Source organism: Acipenser ruthenus, chromosome 54 (assembly GCF_902713425.1).
Source record: "Acipenser ruthenus chromosome 54, fAciRut3.2 maternal haplotype, whole genome shotgun sequence".
In the NCBI taxonomy this organism is placed as follows: domain Eukaryota; kingdom Metazoa; phylum Chordata; class Actinopteri; order Acipenseriformes; family Acipenseridae; genus Acipenser; species Acipenser ruthenus.
Window position 1 is genome coordinate 7,641,070 of NC_081242.1, and position 21,327 is coordinate 7,662,396.

The 21,327-nt window shown below is 42.3% G+C and overlaps 1 gene segment (V, D, J or C); it reads right to left on the bottom strand.

Annotated features, from left to right (window-relative positions):
* Positions 1-1,281: 1,281 nt before the first annotated feature.
* On the bottom strand, positions 1,282-1,988 carry LOC131723264 (Ig heavy chain V region 914-like). The segment is given in 3 exon segments: positions 1,282-1,297; positions 1,420-1,732; positions 1,864-1,988. Coding segments are annotated over 3 exon segments (375 nt in total).
* Between the last annotated feature and the right edge of the window lie 19,339 nt (positions 1,989-21,327).

Sequence of the window (21,327 nt, forward strand, 5' to 3'; positions counted from 1 at the left end):
TTGCATACGTTTCTCTGCATTATTTAAAGCAGCTTGTTTATATTGCTGACTCCCAGAAACACTGCACACTGGAATCCCTTGACTATGATAGAGGGGCTGGGGAAATCCACAACCTTGGAACAGTGTTGATCAGTGGCATTTTAAACACAAACATTATGTTCATATTTTGGAGAAAGAAAATAGAGCGAAAGAGAGGGGGAGATAGTTGGGTTTTTTGTTTGCTGTATTTTTAAAAACATCCAGCCGTAAACTGTTTCCAATAAACCCTAAATGCTTCTTGACTTCTCTGTGTCCTATGAAGCTGCTGAGGTGTTGAAGTGTGACTGTGTTTTGCAGGCAGAACAGCAGACTGATCTCTCTGTTCCTGTGAAGCTCAGTAATGCACATGTGTCAGATCTTTATACTGTTACAGTGCTGCCATTCTGTTGGAGACACTGCCCTCTACTGTCAGGAAATGAGAACCGCTGCATGTGAATCAATAGCACACAATGAGAAGGAAAGAGACAATGCACTGGTACAGCAGTCTTCAGATTGCAGGCTGTTCATTTGCAGCTACACCAGGGTGGAGGAGCAGTCTCTGGAAATCCTGAGCAAACTAATACTAGAGTTACTAGAGCTTTGTATTGACTTTTTCATTGCAGAAACCCATTGTTTTTGGGTAATGTCCCCCCAGTCCGAATCTGTCCCAATACCTGCTAGGGAAGGGGTCTGACCTGTCTGTGTGAATTTACTGTTGGAGAACGTCTCTCTGTGTGGCTCACTGTGCTGTTTCATTGTATTTGGGACAAATGGGGACTGACATTGTAATGAAGATAGTCAGTGGTTGTGTTTGAGTAAAGGCTTGAGCCACACGTAGGATATTCTAAACCACATTGTTCTATTCTGTCTCTGTAACTGTAATGATGCCGTTGTGTGTTAACTGAAACAACACATGCAGATGGGATGAATTCACCATTGACATGAATGAGTGGATTCACACGAGTGGGTTTTTGTAAGGGCTCAGGCTTCACTTCTCTCACTGTGAGTCTCGAGCACAGTAATACACGGCAGTGTCTTCAGTCTTCAGGCTGTTCATTTGCAGATATGCTGTGGTGGAAGTATCCATGGAAACCAGTAGAATGACCTTATATCGATGGACAGTATTGAATATTGGTTATGTTCAGTTCAGCAACCATTCCAGAGCTTTCCCAGGAGCTTGCCGGATCCAGTGTATCCAATAGCTGCTGCTTAATGTGAATCCAGAGACTTTACAAGACATCTTTACAGACTCCCCTGGCTTTCTCAGTTCAGAACCAGACTGGTTCAAAACAATATCAGATCAGACATCTGTAAACATTCACACTTCCTCTTTCTATGCACATGTATCTAATGGAATAGTTTTTGTACGAGTCCTGCATTGCACTTCCTCACTGTGGGTGTCGAGCACAGTAATACACGGCAGTGTCTTCAGTCTTCAGGCTGTTCATCTGTAAGAACACAGTGCTGCTGGAATCAGACTTGCTGACTGTGAACCGGCCCTGGACTGACTGTGCATAAAATGCCTCTGCATCATAGTCGATTCTACTCAGCCACTCCAGTGCTTTCCCGGGGGGCTGACGAATCCAGACTGTGGCAAACCAGCTACTGCTGTCAGTCAAAGAGTATCCAGAGACTTTACAAGACAGCTTGAGAGATTCTCCTGGCTTTCCGACTTCAGGACTGGACTGGGTTATAACATCATCACAGCCTGCATCTGAAAATAACAAACACACACAAGTTTTAACAATAATGCAAATGATAATTATTAAAATCATTGTTTTTCATAGTATATACAGTAAAAATACATGTTGAATGAGAATACAAGTGATTGCAATTTATACTCACATGTCAGATAAGCCAATATCAGGATGACTTTTAAAGCACCCAACATTGTGAATGACTTGTAATGAATAATTTGTAGCAAAGACACACTGTGGTGTGTAAAGAAAGAGCTGAGAAATGCAGCCCAACCTCTCCTCTGCACATCTGAACTAGCAGACAGCAGGCTGGGTTTAAATAGGAAGGGACTGTGCTGAGCTTTGCATAGACGCTCTTCAGTGGGTTCAAATAGAGGAGATCTCAGTTGGCAGGCAGCGTGTGGACAAACAATACATTGAGCTTCACAGCCAACAAGAGGCCAAGACTACAAACTCGAACAACAGTGCTAACTGTTCACTAATATAGACAGCCCAGTCACTGGAGATTGTCAATGGGATTGTGTTCCAAGTACTGTATCAATCATCTATCCGTCACACTGTGTAAAAGTCCCCCTCACTTTAACGCTTGCACTTTCTTGTCAGTGTAAGCAGCTCTTGAAACTGATGCAGTCCTTGGTATTTGTAACATACAGAGGCTTTTCACAGCTCCCACAAATCAACTGAAAGAGTATGAAGCTACACAAGCTAAACTACATTCCCACTAGTCATGCAAACAAATGCATGTGCCCAGTCTACCCAGTAGAGTTGAGTAGCATGGATCTAGTGTTTGGCTGCTTTGACCAGACTAGGAAATCAATTCAAGCCCAAGAAAGGTATTGCAGTGCCCTCTAGTGGCTCTCCTTATTTTAATACAGCATGAACCCAACTCAGACCCCGTGCTTTATAAATATCTCCCCGTCCCTGAATAGAATTCACCAGCCACCATTCTCTATGGTACAATGAAGAACCAAAGTTGCTGTGCATTTCTTCATCTGTCCCAATACTTGTTGAAGAGGAGTGGAGCTGCCCTTTCTGTGTGAGGTTACTGTTGGGATAATCTGTGCATGAGGGGTGCAGATGGGGAGGGACATTTTAATGGCGTGGTTTAAACTATTGCAGACTTGGTTTTCACAATAATCCAGGGATGCTTTTGCTGCAGGGCAGACATCACATGGTAATTACTCAGCAATGATGTGGAACTGTGTAATTAATGGAACTGTAGTCCTTATGTTAGCATTACTTGGTAACGATTCAGTTATTGGTGTTCCCTTATCAGAAAGATGTAACACGTTTAGTTTTCAGCTCCAGGGCGCTCCCCAGCAGTGTCTGGAATAAGCATGTCATTATGAGTTTGTACCACATTGGAAGCACATTTCTATAAACATTTAAAGGATATAGAATTAATAAGGATTCACAAACATATCCACATTTGATGGGCACTGCATAATAATCCAGTATAAAAGGCAGCAGTTATCAAGGACAGTACTGTGATCACAAAGCCATGCTTGATTCATTCCCAAGTGATCCCAGTATAATGAATCATTCCACTGTGGTTTCTCACTCAATACTATGGAATATGTTCCCTGGAATGAAAGTGCCATCCAGTCTTTCTTTCTCTTTATTTCTCATCAATTCCTTTTGTTTCAATGCAATAGCTCAGTGTTGTGTTGGGATTCTCTGGGCTTGGGTTTCTTTCTGTATTATTTCTTTACAAGTTTCCCACGAGTGTAAAGGGGATCATGGGGGGAGTCGGGTTCACAGCACTAAATATCAGTGCTACAGGAGTCTCTTCCTTCTATTATTGTTAATCACATTTAATACAGTCTGATATGAGTTATTCAAGCTCATGTAGATGCCACAATACTAATTAGCATTCACAGTTCCCCTTTTTATCCTCATTATAATATTGCTATAGTTTTTGTACGAGTCCTGCATTGCACTTCCTCACTGTGGGTATCGAGCACAGTAATACACGGCAGTGTCTTCAGTCTTCAGGCTGGTCATTTGTAAGAACACAGAGCTCCAGGAATCAGACTTGGTGATGGTGAACCGACCCTGGACTGAAGGTGCATAGCCAGTGTTTGAAGCATAGTTGATGTACCCCAGCCATTCCAGTGCTTTCCCAACAGGCTGACGAATCCAGTGTGTACGGTAGCTGCTGTCAGTCAAAGAGTATCCAGAGACTTTACAAAACACCTTGAGAGATTCTCCTGGCTTTCTGACTTCAGGACTGGACTGGGTCAACACAACATTACACTGTGCATCTGGAGAGAAGAAAGACACGAGTTAATAATAATAATAATAATAATAATAATAATAATAATAATAATAATAATAATAAAAAGAATGATTTATTAAGAAGTCTCAAAGCTTACATTGCAAACCCAAGCAGAGCAGCAACACATGTCTCAGTAAACGCATTGTGTGAAGGCTTGGCTTCAGCTGTATCACGTGTGTATGTCTCCACTGACTGCTGTATGAGAGCTGGCTTCTGCTATTTATACTGAGAGCAGCTGCTAGCAGCTTTGCATAGAGGCTTTGTGTGCAGTCTATTCAAATAGATGCTGCTGAGGCTTTTCATATAAAACACCAAGCTCTCTTTTCAATGATCAAAGGGCAACATTTGTGTACGAGGGTAGGAACATAGGAACGTATTGAAGTCTATGTGAATAAGTAGTTCATCTTGTAGTAAGTCCCAGTATAGCAGAAGCACACACTCCCACTGTGTCACTGCTTCCACTGCGCTGGTAGTTTTCATGTGCGGGTGGCGATTCATTAACAGACACACAGATAGGAGGGGATTTGAACACATTGAGTTTGTGTGTCATTTTTGCTTTTGTTTAAATGGAGTTCGTGTCTATTTTATCAGGGAAGAGAGGTGAGGATTCTTCTTCACATGGAATACAATCCTTCACAGTAAACAGGGAGTTGATGCATTGGGCATGTTTCATTATAAAGCAGGCAGGGGGCTATTCTGTGTTATCCAAGGAAAGAATGAAGCAGATATATACACAGGACTGATACTAGCAGGTCAGCTGGGACATTTGAATTGCCCAGTGTTAGGGACTCATCCCAGCTGAGTCCCTTGTAATAGTTTACAGCAGTATTGCTGCACAGTATCTCTGCAGGTTTCCCATGCGTTTCCCATGTTACAACATGTCCCAGCCAAACTGTCAGGAGTATTTGTGAAACCCAACTCAATTAAACCAGATTTAGATGCATCTTTTTGGTCGGCACATCTCTCAGCTGGATTGGCCCCAATGTCAAGCGTAAGTGTTTGAAAGCATTAGATTGAGCAGAAAGACAGTCCTCATTAAAATCACCCCTAAGTAACAATTCACTGGTGTCTCCAGAGGCTGACAATCTGGAGATGATGTCATGAATGCCAGATTCTAGAACAGATGGTGACCTCTAGAACCTACTGTCAGCAAAGGTCGTGTATGCAGCAAGTACAAGTGCAAAGCAATGATTTCATAACCCTTTACAACAGAGTCTAGGAGCTGAACTTCAACGTGGAAACGGTTTGCTTGTTGCTCTTCAGTCCTCCTGATCAGTGAGTGGATTATAGCAACGAGGAGACAGGAAGTGTTCTCCCCGACGTGAAGCAGCACAGGGAGTGCGCTCGGGTGCACAGAGACAACACATTAAACATGAACTCAACACTCCTTCTGTACCAGAAACCACTCCTCGTGATGCAGCACAGGAAGAGGAACTATTAGTAGTAGTAGTAGTATCAATAAGTAACACACCGATGATGGAAAGCAGGAAGAATGTTCATCATTACAGTGGACATGTTACATCAAGGCCTTGTTAGTTGCCTCTCTTTTTGTGGAAGATTTATCTTTGTTCTCTGGTTTTAAATAATCATTGTCTAACCCTAACACTGTTTTAAACATTATACCAGCCATTTAGTGTATTTAATAACTGTTTTTATTTATTTTATTTTATTTTTTTAAAATGTTTAACCCTTTTCTTTGGGACCAGTTACGAAATCTGAATTGTCAGATTGTTTTCCAAATGGTTTCATGTGGGTACATTCGGCATTAACATTTTTGAAAATCCAGTATTGCCGAATATATCCTTGCAGCCAAATAATATAAAACAGGCAAGGATAGCCCTCCTAGTTTAGAGTGAGAGTTTCCTTTTTTATTCTGGGCTGGGAAGCTTCCATAGACAATCTACCCAACAGTGAGATTGGCAGCATTTTACAATTGAGCGTGTTCAATCATTAATTCTAATTATTATACAGATTATTGGTAGCCTAAAACTTAATATAATATAATTATTTATATGCAAATTAACATTTTCCCATCCAAATAACAGTATGATTTGTCATGGACCCAGGCTCCCCTATTAACATCTTCATCTTTTTAGGGGTAAAATGGACTGCACTGACACTGTAAATGAGAAAAATTCCCCAGGGGCTTGGACCCTAGACCCCACTGGGGTAGCCTGATCCCAGACCACTGCGTAGGAGAATATGCACCGTTGTGTCCACATTGCGTGCCCTAGAGTCCACTCACTATATTTTCTGTAGGAGTCTAACCTTGTATCAGATGATATAAAAGGTTCTTATAACTATAACAGTTTTACAACTAAATTACAAAGACAAGTCTGCGCTCATGAACTGCAGCTGTGTATTTTTTATTTGTAAGTCAATGGTAATGTTTAGGGGTGTGGCATATGAAACCCCGCCCCTTTTGAATAAGCAAGAACTTCAAAGCGTCCTTTGCTTAGCAACGGGCTCAACAGCCACGAGCCTGTTCCCAGGGGAGAGCAGATTTCACCCCGGCATGATCACCCCCCCCCCCCCCCCCAGCTTTAGTACTACACCCCTGCTCATGATATGGATCCATAACATCAGCAATAAGTTTTGCAGAACAAGAAACAGTGATCTGAGATGTGGAACATTTTACGATTAAAGGAATGTGAAGTATAAAATGTAATTCTGTCGCGTTTTTGCCGCCCCCTTCAATTTGCCGCCCTGTTCTGCCTATATGGTCACGCTGGCCCTGACTGCAGGTACAAGTAAAACACGACAGCTAGATGCTGCCACTTGTTTGTGTTTTCTTTGAAATTGAGGGTGTGGTTTTCTAACAGACAAGAGTCTGAATCTCATGGTTGATCGACCACAACTCAACCATGAAAAAGAAAGCAGAACCTGTGAGTGATCAGTGCTGCAGTCCTGAAGAGAGGGGATTTTGTACGGCTGCTTGGTTTGATTGCATCACTGTGGGTCTTTAGCACAGTAATACACGGCAGTGTCTTCAGTCTTCAGGCTGTTCATTTGTAAATACAGCATGCTGTTGGAATTCTCTCTGGAGATGCTGAATCTTCCCTGGACAGACGGGGCATAGCTTGCACCGCTGCTATAAATACTGGCCACCCGTTCCAGACCCTTTCCAGGAGCTTGTCGAACCCAGTGCATAGCATAGCTGCTGAATGTGAATCCAGAGGCTTTACAGGACAGTTTATGGGACTCTCCAGGCTTTACAACTGCTGGTCCGGACTCAGTCAACACTACATCAGACCGGACACCTTGAGGAAAAAAGCAAACAACGTACAGTAACTACTGCTAAAACATCAAGTAATATACAGAATCAATGCAGGCTAATTTCCACAAGTGTCAGATACTTACTTGATAGAGCTGTCATTATTATACACAGAGCTGTTAAAATCCCCATTGTACTGCAGTATTGTGGTTATTGAAAGAAGAAAGTGTTGTAACCAGCAGACATTATTTAAAGCAGCTTGTTTATATTGCTGACTCCCAGAAACACTGCACACTGGAATCCCTCTGCAAAGACTGGCACAGGCATCAGGCTTGAAATATACACCCCTTATTGATTTTAGGAAAGAAACTTTTTTTAATATTTCTTTTCAGAATTCACAAGTAAACTGTTTTAATCCCATCTCCTTGATCCTGCATGTAAGAAATCTGGAGAAATGCGTTCAAAGCAGATATTCTGTGCATAAATCCATGCTGCACACATGCAGTCTTCCACACATCCATGCTGCAGTGAGCTGATTAGGTGGGGGAGTGTGAATCTATTTTGCAGGGAAGCACAGCAGGCTGCTCTCACTGTTACTCTGGAGCTCAGTAATACACAGCCTGCAGTGTTTTCACATTGAACTTTGTTCTGTTCCAGTGCTGCCATTCTGAGGGAGACACTGCCATCTACTGTCAGGAGATGAGAACTGCAGTGTGTTGATGTGCTGTGAATCACACTTAGCAAACTCTCTAATGCCTCCTAGCATTTGCCAATAGGTTTTATTATGAGTTCAAGAAAAATGAACTGAATAAACATTGAAACAGGACAGATGTTTGATTTGTAACCCTTTATTCATTCTCTCAGTCCTTGTTCAAAGTCTTCTTGTTTTTTAAACCTCTCTCTTGTCTTGCTTGATGTGGAGCACATGAGGGGATTCATCTCTTCAGTCAATCGCTGGCTATTTGAAATCACAGTGATATATTCACTCTGTGTTACTTTAATGATGCCGTTATGTATTTACTGACACAGCAGATGTGATGAATTCCACATTGACATGAATGGGCAGATTCAGACTGGTGGGCTCCCACACTTTATACCTGCTGGTTCAGACTCTTCCAACTGGACATCTGTGAGAAGGACATGGTTTTAAATGCCCTGTGCTCTTGAGCAATGCTCAGGAAGTCATTCCTAATACAATCATTAGAAGAAGTGATCGCAGTGCAGATGAGAAGCATGCGCTGAAGAGCTCCATTTCTAACAGCTGAAATGATTATTAGATTGTGGTGATGCTGATAATCCCTGTGTCAGTGCAGTGTGATCACTGGAGAATGAAGCCCTGTGAGTCTGCATGAACCTCCTCAGTGCAGTGTGATCACTGGAGAATGAAGCCCTGTGAGTCTGCATGAACCTCCTCAGTGCAGTGTGATCACTGGAGAATGAAGCCCTGTGAGTCTGCATGAACCTCCTCAGTGCAGTGTGATCACTGGAGAATGAAGCCCTGTGAGTCTGCATGAACCTTCTCAGTGCAGTGTGATCACTGGAGAATGAAGCCCTGTGAGTCTGCATGAACCTCCTCAGTGCAGTGTGATCACTGGAGAATGAAGCCCTGTGAGTCTGCATGAATCTCCTCAGTGCAGTGTGATCACTGGAGAATGAAGCCCTGTGAGTCTGCATGAACCTCCTCAGTGCAGTGTGATCACTGGAGAATGAAGCCCTGTGAGTCTGCATGAACCTCCTCAGTGCAGTGTGATCACTGGAGAATGAAGCCCTGTGAGTCTGCATGAAGCTCCTCAGTGCAGTGTGATCACTGGAGAATGAAGCCCTGTGAGTCTGCATGAACCTCCTCCAGGGATGTGGACAGCTCTTTAGAACAATGCTTCTAGACTGGACTGCAGAGAGACTTTCACTTACAGGGCACACATTCCATTGAAGTGACAACATAGGCATGTGGTAACTGCAGTGGAATTAATGGAATTAGAAGGGCATTGTTTCAGCATTACACTAAGTGTGCTTTCCTTCTAGTTCCTCAGTGATTACTACAGAATAACATGTGCCCTGGAACTGAAAAAGTGAGCCAATCCTTCCACAAGTAATGGAGCTGATCCTGAACACAATACCAGCATTGTGACTGAGACACACAGTAATGGAGCTGATCCTGAACTCAATACCAGCATTGTGACTGAGACACACAGTAATGGAGCTGATCCTGAACTCAATCCCAGCATTGTGACTGAGACACACAGTAAAGGAGCTGATCCTGAACTCAATACCAGCATTGTGACTGAGACACACAGTAATGGAGCTGATCCTGAACTCAATACCAGCATTGTGACTGAGACACACAGTAATGGAGCTGATCCTGAACTCAATCCCAGCATTGTGACTGAGACACACAGTAATGGAGCTGATCCTGAACTCAATACCAGCATTGTGACTGAGACACACAGGCATCAGTTCTGTGACTAGACTCAATAATATCAGGGGCTCTCTTTATGTTCTTTCTGTTGAACACATTTAATAAAGTTTGATGCACTTTATGAAGTTCATGTAGAGACCAGAATACCAGTTACCAGTCACACTTCCTCTTTCTATGCACATGTATATAATGGAATAGTTTTTGTACGAGTCCTGCATTGCACTTCCTCACTGTGGCTCTCGAGCACAGTAATACACGGCAGTGTCTTCAGTCTTCAGGCTGTTCATTTGTAAATACAGCATGCTGTTGGAATCGTCTTTGGAGATGGTGAATCTTCCCTGAACAGACGGGGCATAGGATGTGCTGCTGCTATAAATATAAGCCACCCATTCCAGACCCTTTCCAGGAGCTTGTCGAACCCAGTTCATGCTGTAGCTGCTGAATGTGAATCCAGAGGCTTTACAGGACAGTTTATGGGACTCTCCAGGCTTTACAACTGCTGGTCCGGACTCAGTCAACACTACATCAGACCGGACACCTTGAGGAAAAAAGCAAACAACGTACAGTAACTACTGCTAAAACATCAAGTAATATACAGAATCAATGCAGGCTAATTTCCACAAGTGTCAGATACTTACTTGATAGAGCTGTCATTATTATACAGAGAGCTGTTAAAATCCCCATTGTACTGCAGTATTGTGGTTCTTGAAAGAAGAAAGTGTTGTAACCAGCAGACAGGCTACCTCTCCTCCTGCTCCTATCTGCACTGCAGCAGAGTTAAATAGGAAGTGAAGCCCTGGACATTTGCATACGTTTCTCTGCATTATTTAAAGCAGCTTGTTTATATTGCTGACTCCCAGAAACACTGCACACTGGAATCCCTCGACTATGATAGAGGGGCTGGGGGAATCCACAACCTTGGAACAGTGTTGATCTGTGGCATTTTAAACACAAACATTATGTTCATATTTTAGAGAAAGAAAATAGAGCGAAAGAGAGGGGGAGATAGTTGGGTTTTTTGATTGCTGTATTTTTAACAATGTCCACCTGTAAACTGTTTCCAATAAACCCTAAATGCTTCTTGACTTCTCTGTGTCCTATGAAGCTGCTGAGGTGGTGAAGTGTGACTGTGTTTTGCAGGCAGAACAGCAAACTGATCTCTCTGTTCCTGTGAAGCTCAGTAATGCACATGTGTCAGATCTTTATACTGTTACAGTGCTGCCATTGTGAGGGAGACACTGCCATCTACTGGCAGGAAATGAGAACTGCTGCATGTAAAGCAATAGCACACAATGAGAAGGAAAGAGACAATGCACTGGTACAGCAGTCTTCAGATTGCAGGCTGTTCATTTGCAGCTTCACCTGCAAACTGTTGTTTTTTTTCTGAGGAGTTATTGCTCCTTGTTTTCAGAACAGCATGGATAGATGCATTGCAGAGGTTTGGTGTTTGCATGTTATACTTCCCTATCTGAATTTGGTTTGTTTTTTCTGATAATCTGCTGAACACATTTCACCCCGTTTATTTAACATATAATTTTTCACAAGAGTCTGGGACTGACAAACTGCTGAGACACAAAACCAAACAGTACGCTTCATTCTTAAAACCTAAGTACATGTCTTTGGAGGCACAGAATTAAAAGACAGTATTTAGGAATCTTTGGAAACACTCGTATTCGCTTCCTATTGGGCAAAGTCATTATAAATAATACAAAATAGTCTGCGCTGTAAATGTTTATCACGTGACTATTTACTTCCCACCTCAGCATAATTATGTGTGCTGTTTAAAATGTTTACAGTATCAAAACCATTAACCTCAAGAGAAAACTATAATTCATTACTAACAATAAGTTTTTTTTTTATTAAAGCCAGTATAAAAAGTATCCAAATGCGCTCTGTAGAAGTTTCTGTCTCTTTGCTCTTTCTGTCCTTTCTTGTGTTTTCTCCCTTCGTTTTTCTTTTGCTAGTATGAAATGTTTCAAACACCGAACACATATTCAACCAGCCGGCTGATACGAAAATGCAGCCGCGGTAATAAATAAAAACACAAACCGTCAAGGTATGACCGTGTGATGACTATTTATGTTTCCCGGAGCATTTATACTTGTAAAAAACACAGAAACACTGAGCTTCACTGATACCACAAGCTGCAAACAGCAAAGACCACGAGCAGCGCAGAGCGCTCTCCTGCTTCACCTGTATATCAGAGCGGGGATGCACGCAATCGAAATCGCGCATGCGTACACGTGGAAAAGGTGCACCTGATAGATTCTGTTTTTATTTTCATCTGCGGTTCACTTTGATCTGCATAACAAAGATGAACTAATTATACACAGCGGTATAAAAGGCAGCAGTTATCAAGGACAGTACTGTGATCACAAAGCCATGCTTGATTCATTCCCAAGTGATCCCAGTATAATGAATCATTCCACTGTGGTTTCTCACTCAATACTATGGAATATGTTCCCTGGAATGAAAGTGCCATCCAGTCTTTCTTTCTCTTTATTTCTCATCAGTTCCTTTTGTTTCAATGCAATAGCTCAGTGTTGTGTTGGGATTCTCTGGGCTTGGGTTTCTTTCTGTATTATTTCTTTACAAGTTTCCCACGAGTGTAAAGGGGATCATGGGGGGAGTCGGGTTCACAGCACTAAATATCAGTGCTACAGGAGTCTCTTCCTTCTATTATTGTTAATCACATTTAATACAGTCTGATATGAGTTATTCAAGCTCATGTAGATACCACAATACTAATTAGCATTCACAGTTCCCCTTTTTATCCACAGTATAATATTGCTGTAGTTTTTGTACGAGTCCTGCATTGCACTTCCTCACTGTGGTTTTCGAGCACAGTAATACACGGCAGTGTCTTCAGTCTTCAGGCTGTTCATTTGTAAATACAGCATGCTGTTGGAATCGTCTCTGGAGATGGTGAATCTTCCCTGAACAGACTGGGCATAGTATGTACTACCAGCAGTGTTAATATAAGCCACCCATTCCAGACCCTTTCCAGGAGCTTGTCGAACCCAGCCCATATCATAGCTGCTGAATGTGAATCCAGAGGCTTTACAGGACAGTTTATGGGACTCTCCAGGCTTTACAACTGCTGGTCCGGACTCAGTCAACACTACATCAGACCGGACACCTTGAGGAAAAAAGCAAACAACGTACAGTAACTACTGCTAAAACATCAAGTAATATACAGAATCAATGCAGGCTAATTTCCACAAGTGTCAGATACTTACTTGATAGAGCTGTCATTATTATACAGAGAGCTGTTAAAATCCCCATTGTACTGCAGTATTGTGGTTATTGAAAGAAGAAAGTGTTGTAACCAGCAGACAGGCTACCTCTCCTCCTGCTCCTATCTGCACTGCAGCAGAGTTAAATAGGAAGTGAAGCCCTGGACATTTGCATACGTTTCTCTGCATTATTTAAAGCAGCTTGTTTATATTGCTGACTCCCAGAAACACTGCACACTGGAATCCCTCGACTATGATAGAGGGGCTGGAGAAATGTGTCAAAGAAATCTGATTACTCTCATCAACTCAAGCCATGTGTTTTATAATTGATCATTTCTCATTTCTAATCAGGACCTTGAGTATTTCAAGGAGGGATTTTCTCCTCTTTAATTCAGTCCCATGTGTCAGTTTAGACTCAGCCTAGACTGTGTATTGAGCACTAATAGAACAATCAGCCCATTAGCACAGATTATTAGCAAACACCTGGGCCCTGATTGATTCACACAGATCATTGTTTAAAGGGTAACTGGCACATGCATCGGGCTTGAAATATACACCCCTTATTGATTTTAGGAAAGAAGCTTTTTTCAATATTTCTTTTGAGAATTCACAAGTAAACGGTTTTAATCCCATCTCCTTGATCCTGCATGTAAGAGATCTGGAGAAATGCGTTCAAAGCAGATATTCCGTGCATAAATCCATGCTGCACACATGCAGTCTTCCACACATCCATGCTGCAGTGAGCTGATTAGGTGGGGGAGTGTGAATCTGTTTTGCAGGGAAGCATAGCAGGCTGCTCTCACTGTTACTCTGGAGCTCAGTAATACACAGCCTGCAGTGTTTTCACATTGAACTTTGTTCTGTTCCAGTGCTGCCATTCTGAGGGAGACACTGCCATCTACTGTCAGGAGATGAGAACTGCAGTGTGTGGAGATGTCGTAAATCACACTTAGCAAACACTGTAAAGCCTCATACCATTTGCCAATAGGTTTTATTATGAGCTCAAGAAAAATAAACTGAATAAACATTGAAACAGGACTGATGTTTGATTTGGAACCCTTTATTCATTCTCTCAGTCCTTGTTCAAAGTCTTCTTGTTTTTTAAACCTGTCTCTTGTCTTGCTTGATGTGGAGCACATGAGGGGATTCATCTCTTCAGTCAATCGCTGGCTATTTGAAATCACAGTGATATATTCACTCTGTGTTACTTTAATGATGCTGTTATGTATTTACTGACACAGCAGTGATGAATTCCACATTGACATGAATGGGCAGATTCAGACTGGTGGGCTCCCACACTTTTTACCTGCTGGTTCAGACTCTTCCAACTGGACATCTGTGAGAAGGACATGGTTTTAAATGCCCTGTGCTCTTGTGCAATGCTGAGGAAGTCATTCCTAATACAATCATTAGAAGAAGCGATCGCAGTGCAGATGAGAAGCATGCGCTGAAGAGCTCCATTTCTAACAGCTGAAATGATTATTAGATTGTGGTGATGCTGATAATCCCTGTGTCAGTGCAGTGTGATCACTGGAGAATGAAGCCCTGTGAGTCTGCATGAACCTCCTCAGTGCAGTGTGATCACTGGAGAATGAAGCCCTGTGAGTCTGCATGAACCTCCTCAGTGCAGTGTGATCACTGGAGAATGAAGACTTGTGAGTCTGCATGAACCTCCTCAGTGCAGTGTGATCACTTGAAAATGAAGCCCTGTGAGTCTGCATGAACCTCCTCAGTGCAGTGTGATCACTGGAGAATGAAGCCCTGTGAGTCTGCATGAACCTCCTCAGTGCAGTGTGATCACTGGAGAATGAAGCCCAGTGAGTCTGCATGAACCTCCTCCAGGGATGTGGACAGCTCTTAAGAACAATGCTTCTAGACTGGACTGCAGAGAGACTTTCACTTACAGGGCACACCTTCCATTGAAGTGGCAACATAGGCATGTGGTAACTGCAGTGGAATTAATGGAATTAGAAGGGCATTGTTTCAGCATTACACTAAGTGTGCTTTCCTTCTAGTTCCTCAGTGATTACTACAGAATAACATGTGCCCTGGAACTGAAAAAGTGAGCCAATCCTTCCACAAGTAATGGAGCTGATCCTGAACTCAATACCAGCATTGTGACTGAGACACACAGTAATGGAGCTGATCCTGAACTCAATACCAGCATTGTGACTGAGACACACAGTAATGGAGCTGATCCTGAACTCAATACCAGCATTGTGACCGAGACACACAGTAATGGAGCTGATCCTGAACTCAATGCCAGCATTGTGACCGAGACACACAGTAATGGAGCTGATCCTGAACTCAATCCCAGCATTGTGACTGAGACACACAGTAATGGAGCTGATCCTGAACTCAATACCAGCATTGTGACTGAGACACACAGTAATGGAGCTGATCCTGAACTCAATCCCAGCATTGTGACTGAGACACACAGTAATGGAGCTGATCCTGAACTCAATACCAGCATTGTGACGAGACACACAGTAATGGAGCTGATCCTGAACTCAATACCAGCATTGTGACTGAGACACACAGTAATGGAGCTGATCCTGAACTCAATCCCAGCATTGTGACTGACACACAGTAATGGAGCTGATCCTGAACTCAATCCCAGCATTGTGACTGACACACACAGGCCTCAGCTCTGTGACCCGACTCAATAATATCAGGGGCTCTCTTTATGTTTATTCTTTTGAACACATTTAATAAAGTTTGATGCACTTTCTGAAGTTTATGTAGAGACCAGAATACCAGTTACCAGTCACACTTCCTCTTTCTCTGCACATGTATCTAATGGAATAGTTTTTGTACGAGTGCTGCATTGCACTTCCTCACTGTGAGTCTCGAGCACAGTAATACACGGCAGTGTCTTCAGTCTTCAAGCTGTTCATTTGTAAATACAGCATGCTGTTGGAATCGTCTCTAGAGATGGTGAATCTTCCCTGGACAGAAGGGGCATAGCTTATTGGGGTACTAGATGTGCCAATATAAGCCACCCATTCCAGACCCTTTCCAGGAGCTTGTCGAACCCAGCCCATAGCATAGCTGCTGAATGTGAATCCAGAGGCTTTACAGGACAGTTTATGGGACTCTCCAGGCTTTATAACTGCTGATCCAGACTCAGGCAACACTACATCAGACCGGACACCTTGAGGAAAAAAGCAAACAACGTACAGTAACTACTGCTAAAACATCAAGTAATATACAGAATCAATGCAGGCTAATTTCCACAAGTGTCAGATACTTACTTGATAGAGCTGTCATTATTATACAGAGAGCTATTAAAATCCCCATTGTACTGCAGTATTGTGGTTATTGAAAGAAGAAAGTGTTGTAACCAGCAGACAGGCTACCTCTCCTCCTGCTCCTATCTGCACTGCAGCAGAGTTAAATAGGAAGTGAAGCCCTGGACATTTGCATACGTTTCTCTGCATTATTTAAAGCAGCGTGTTTATATTGCTGACTCCCAGAAACACTGCACACTGGAATCCCTCGACTATGATAGAGGGGCTGGGGAAATCCACAACCTTGGAACAGTGTTGATCAGTGGCATTTTAAACACAAACATTATGTTCATATTTTGGAGAAAGAAAATACAGCGAAAGAGAGGGGGAGATAGTTGGGTATTTTGTTTGCTGTGTTTTGAACAATATCCAGCCGTAAACTGTTTCCAATGAACCCTAACTGCTTCTTGACTTCTCTGTGTGCTATGAAGCTGCTGAGGTGTTGAAGTGTGACTGTGTTTTGCAGGCAGAACAGCAGACTGATCTCACTGTTCCTGTGAAGCTCAGTAATGCACATGTGTCAGATCTTTATACTGTTACAGTGCTGCCATTGTGTTGGAGACCCTGCCCTCTACTGTCAGGAAATGAGAACTGCTGCATGTAAAGCAATAGCACACAATGAGAAGGAAAGAGACAATGCACTGGTACAGCAGTCTTCAGATTGCAGGCTGTTCATTTGCAGCTACACCAGGGTGGAGGAGCAGTCTCTGGAAATCCTGAGCAAACTAATACTACAGTTACTAGAGCTTTGTATTGTTGGGCCTGTGATCATGACAGAATCGGACCCTCAAAAGCCTCATACTGTTCACAAAATCATATTTTTGAATACTGTATTGTAGCAGGTAATAAGCAGGACAGTGTAAAGAATGCAGTTATCAAATACAGTGATTATTTCAATTTGTAGCACAGTATTTATTTTCGCTCTGAATAAACGTGACTGAAAGAGTTTAGAAAAGGCTTCAGAGTGTGTGAATGATGCCTCGATGGTACATTGCTGGTTTCTGTCTCCACTGCCCCGATGGGCTGGTACTGCAGCAGAGAATCCTGGGTACATTTCCACTGCATTGCCATTGCCAGGGCATGAGTGGGAAGGAGACCTTGAAACTGGTGTCACGAGAATAGAAACAAGTGCAAAGTGACGCGCTGGGAGTTTCTGGACCCTGGTGGAAGACTGTGAACTGGACCCCCCACCTCCACCCCCCCCCCCCAAAAAAAAAACAGCAAGCAACCATTTTGTGTGAAAAAAAACAAAGTCATGTCTGTGTGCAGTTTGCGATGGATTCAACCCCTACTTCAGCACTGCAGGATTTGTAGATGAAAGCAGTGAGACGAGACATGCTGTAATTGAACTGAAAAATACCGACACAGAATATTGTAAATAGTTTCTATGATTCTTTAATATAATATTGAATTCTGTGTTAATTTCTGATTGGGGAGAGGTGTATAAATGAGAACTATCTTTAGATTGTAACTTGTAGACTGGCCAACTGTTTAGTAAATTCACTCTAAACTTGTTACGCATCAATATGGAGGCTGTGTGGTCCAGTGGTTCAAGAAAAGGGCTTGTAACCAGGAGGTCCCCGGTTCAAATCCCACCTCAACCACTGACTCATTGTGTGACTCTGAGCAAGTCACTTAACCTCCTTGTGCTCCGTCTTTCGGGTGAGACGTTGTTGTAAGTGACTCCGCAGCTGATGCATAGTTCACACACCCGAGTCTCTGTAAGTCTCCTTGGATAAAGGCATCTGCTAAATAAACAAATAATAATATATAGACTATAGACATAATACATTAAGCACAACTGCAAAAAATGATGATAAAAAATAAATAACTTAACAAGATTAAAGGTTCAGCCTGTGCTGTTACAAATCATTACTACACAACAAAGAGTCCTGGAGCTGAAAGAGTGAGCCAGTCCTTCCAACAGAACTGATCCTGAACAGCTTCTCTGTAGAGACAATAGAATTGTGTTCCACACAGGCCTCAGCTCTGTGACCCGACTCAATAATATCAGGGGCTCTCTTTATGTTCGTTCTTATGAACACATTTAATAAAGTTTGATGCACTTTATGAAGTTCATGTAGAGACCAGAATACCAGTTACCAGTCACACTTCCTCTTTCTATGCACATGTATCTAATGTAATAGTTTTTGTACAAGTCCTGCATTGCACTTCCTCACTGTGGGTGTCGAGCACAGTAATACACGGCAGTGTCTTCAGTCTTCAGGCTGTTCATCTGTAAGAACACAGTGCTGCTGGAATCAGACTTGCTGACTGTGAACCGGCCCTGGACTGACTGTGCATAAAATGCCTCTGCATCATAGTCGATTCTACTCAGCCATTCCAGTGCTTTCCCGACAGGCTGACGAATCCAGCCTGTGGCGTACCAGCTACTGCTATCAGTCAAAGAGTATCCACAGATTTTACAAGACAGCTTGAGAGATTCTTCTGGCTTTCCGACTTCTGAAATGGGCTGGGTTATAACCTCAGCACAGCCTGCATCTGAAAATAACAAACACACACAAGTTGTAATAATAATAATAATAATAATAATAATAATAATAATAATAATAATAATAATAATAATTCTGAATAGAATTGGTTTCTTATATTAGATTGTGATTCCTTACACTGCAAACCCACACAGAGCAGCAGTAAATCTCTCAGGAAACACATTGTTTGAAGGCTTGGCTTCTGCTGTATAAGATGCTTCAGTCTCTCCTCAGACTAACACTGAGAGCTGCTTCAGGTATTTAAGTAGAGAGGAGCTGCCACCTGCTTTGCATAGAGGCTCTGTGTGCAGTGCATTCAAATGGAGCTGTGATTTTTTCATATAAAACAGCAAACAGTTCAATGGATCATTAGGCAGCAATTGTGTAGAGGAGGAGCATTGAAGAGTCTCTGAATAAACAGTTCATCGTGTAATAAATACTGATAAGACAGAAACACACAATCCAATTCTGTAACTGACTGCTTCCATTTAGATGCTTCACTTTAGAATGACATGTCCCTTACAAAAAGAAGCAATACTCCTCAAATATACCTGGGTAAAAACATTATAGGTTTAGTGTACTATTAGTACTAGCAGGCTATAGTGTTTTATAATGGGCTATCTATTCATTAGACAGACAGATGGGAAGAGATTTGAACACATTGATTTCTGGGGTTTGTGTCTCCTTTTTTGCTGGTAAAGAGAGGTGAGGATTGTTATTGAGATGGAATAAAATCCTTCACTCTAAAGAATAAGCTGACTGCCCGGACGTGTTGCTTATAAAGGAGGGAGGTTGCTTATTGTTCAGATACTCCAGTGGAAATAGCAGTTTGACTTGGTAATGAGAAAATAACCTTTTTATAGATCATTCTTTTAAAACACATGTGAACCTTTCCTTTGAGGACACCGTCATCTACTGGCAGACAATGGAACTGCAGTCCATTCACATGGTATCCATTTATGATGGATTGCACTCTGGAATATTGGAGGAAGCCACTGGACATGTCAATAGTGTGTTCTGGTATTTTCTAACTTAGAGGCTCTACCTATTTTAATACTTCCCTCCATCAAGTATTGGCAAATAAACCAAACCTGATTACTCCCCAGCAGTAGCTGGGATTGTCAGTAGGGAGGACCATGAAAAAGTGTTTGAGCTTTTAGCTGAGATGTTTTGTGTAATGAATAAAGTTCTAAATTACACCTGGTGGTGGGGAGGGAGGGAGGGAGGGGTGTAAAAATCTCAGCATGGCCGCTTTTACAGTTTGTATTTTCCTGTAGAAAGTGTGGTCTGGTGTTTTAACAGACAGACAGTCTGAAGCTCATGGTTGATCAACCACAACTCAACCATGAAAAAGAAAGCAGAACCTGTGAGTGATCAGTGCTGCAGTCCTGAAGAGAGGGGTTTTTGTACGGCTGCTTGGTTTGATTGCATCACTGTGGGCTCTCGAGCACAGTAATACACGGCAGTGTCTTCAGTCTTCAGGCTGTTCATTTGTAAATACACCATGCTGTTGGAATTGTCACTGGAGACGGTGAATCTTCCCTGGACAGACTGGGCATAGTATGCACTACCACCACTAACAGCAGACACCCATTCCAGACCCTTTCCAGGAGCTTGTCGAACCCAGTGCATCCAGTAGCTGCTTAATGTGAATCCAGAGGCTTTACAGGACAGTTTATGGGAATCTCCAGGCTTTATAACTGCTGGTCCGGACTCAGTCAACACTACATCAGACCGGACACCTTGAGGAAAAAAGCAAACAACGTACAGTAACTACTGCTAAAACATCAAGTAATATACAGAATCAATGCAGGCTAATTTCCACAAGTGTCAGATACTTACTTGATAGAGCTGTCATTATTATACAGAGAGCTGTTAAAATCCCCATTGTACTGCAGTATTGTGGTTATTGAAAGAAGAAAGTGTTGTAACCAGCAGACAGGCTACCTCTCCTCCTGCTCCTATCTGCACTGCAGCAGAGTTAAATAGGAAGTGAAGCCCTGGACATTTGCATACGTTTCTCTGCATTATTTAAAGCAGCTTGTTTATATTGCTGACTCACAAAAACACTGCACACTGGAATCCCTCTACAAAGACAGTGGAGCTGGAGAAATGTGTCAAACAAATCTGATTATTCTCATCAACTCAAGCCATGTGTTTTATAATTGATCATTTCTCATTTCTAATCAGGACCTTGAGTATTTCAAGGAGGGATTTTCTCCTCTTTAATTCAGTCCCATGTGTCAGTTTAGACTCAGCCTAGACTGTGTATTGAGCACTAATAGAACAATCAGGCCATTAGCACAGATTATTAGCAAACACCTGGACCCTGATTGATTCACACAGATCATTGTTTAAAGGGTAACTGGCACAGGCATCAGGCTTGAAATATACACCCCTTTTTGATTTTAGGAAAGAAGCTTTTGTCAATATTTCTTTTGAGAATTCACAAGTAAACTGTTTTAATTCCATCTCCTTGATCCTGCATGTAAGAGATCTGGAGAAATGCGTTCAAAGCAGATATTCCGTGCATAAATCCATGCTGCACACATGCAGTCTTCCACACATCCATGCTGCAGGGAGCTGATTAGGTGGGGGAGTGTGAATCTGTTTTGCAGGGAAGCACAGCAGGCTGCACTCACTGTTACTCTGGAGCTCAGTAATACACAGCCTGCAGTGTTTTCAC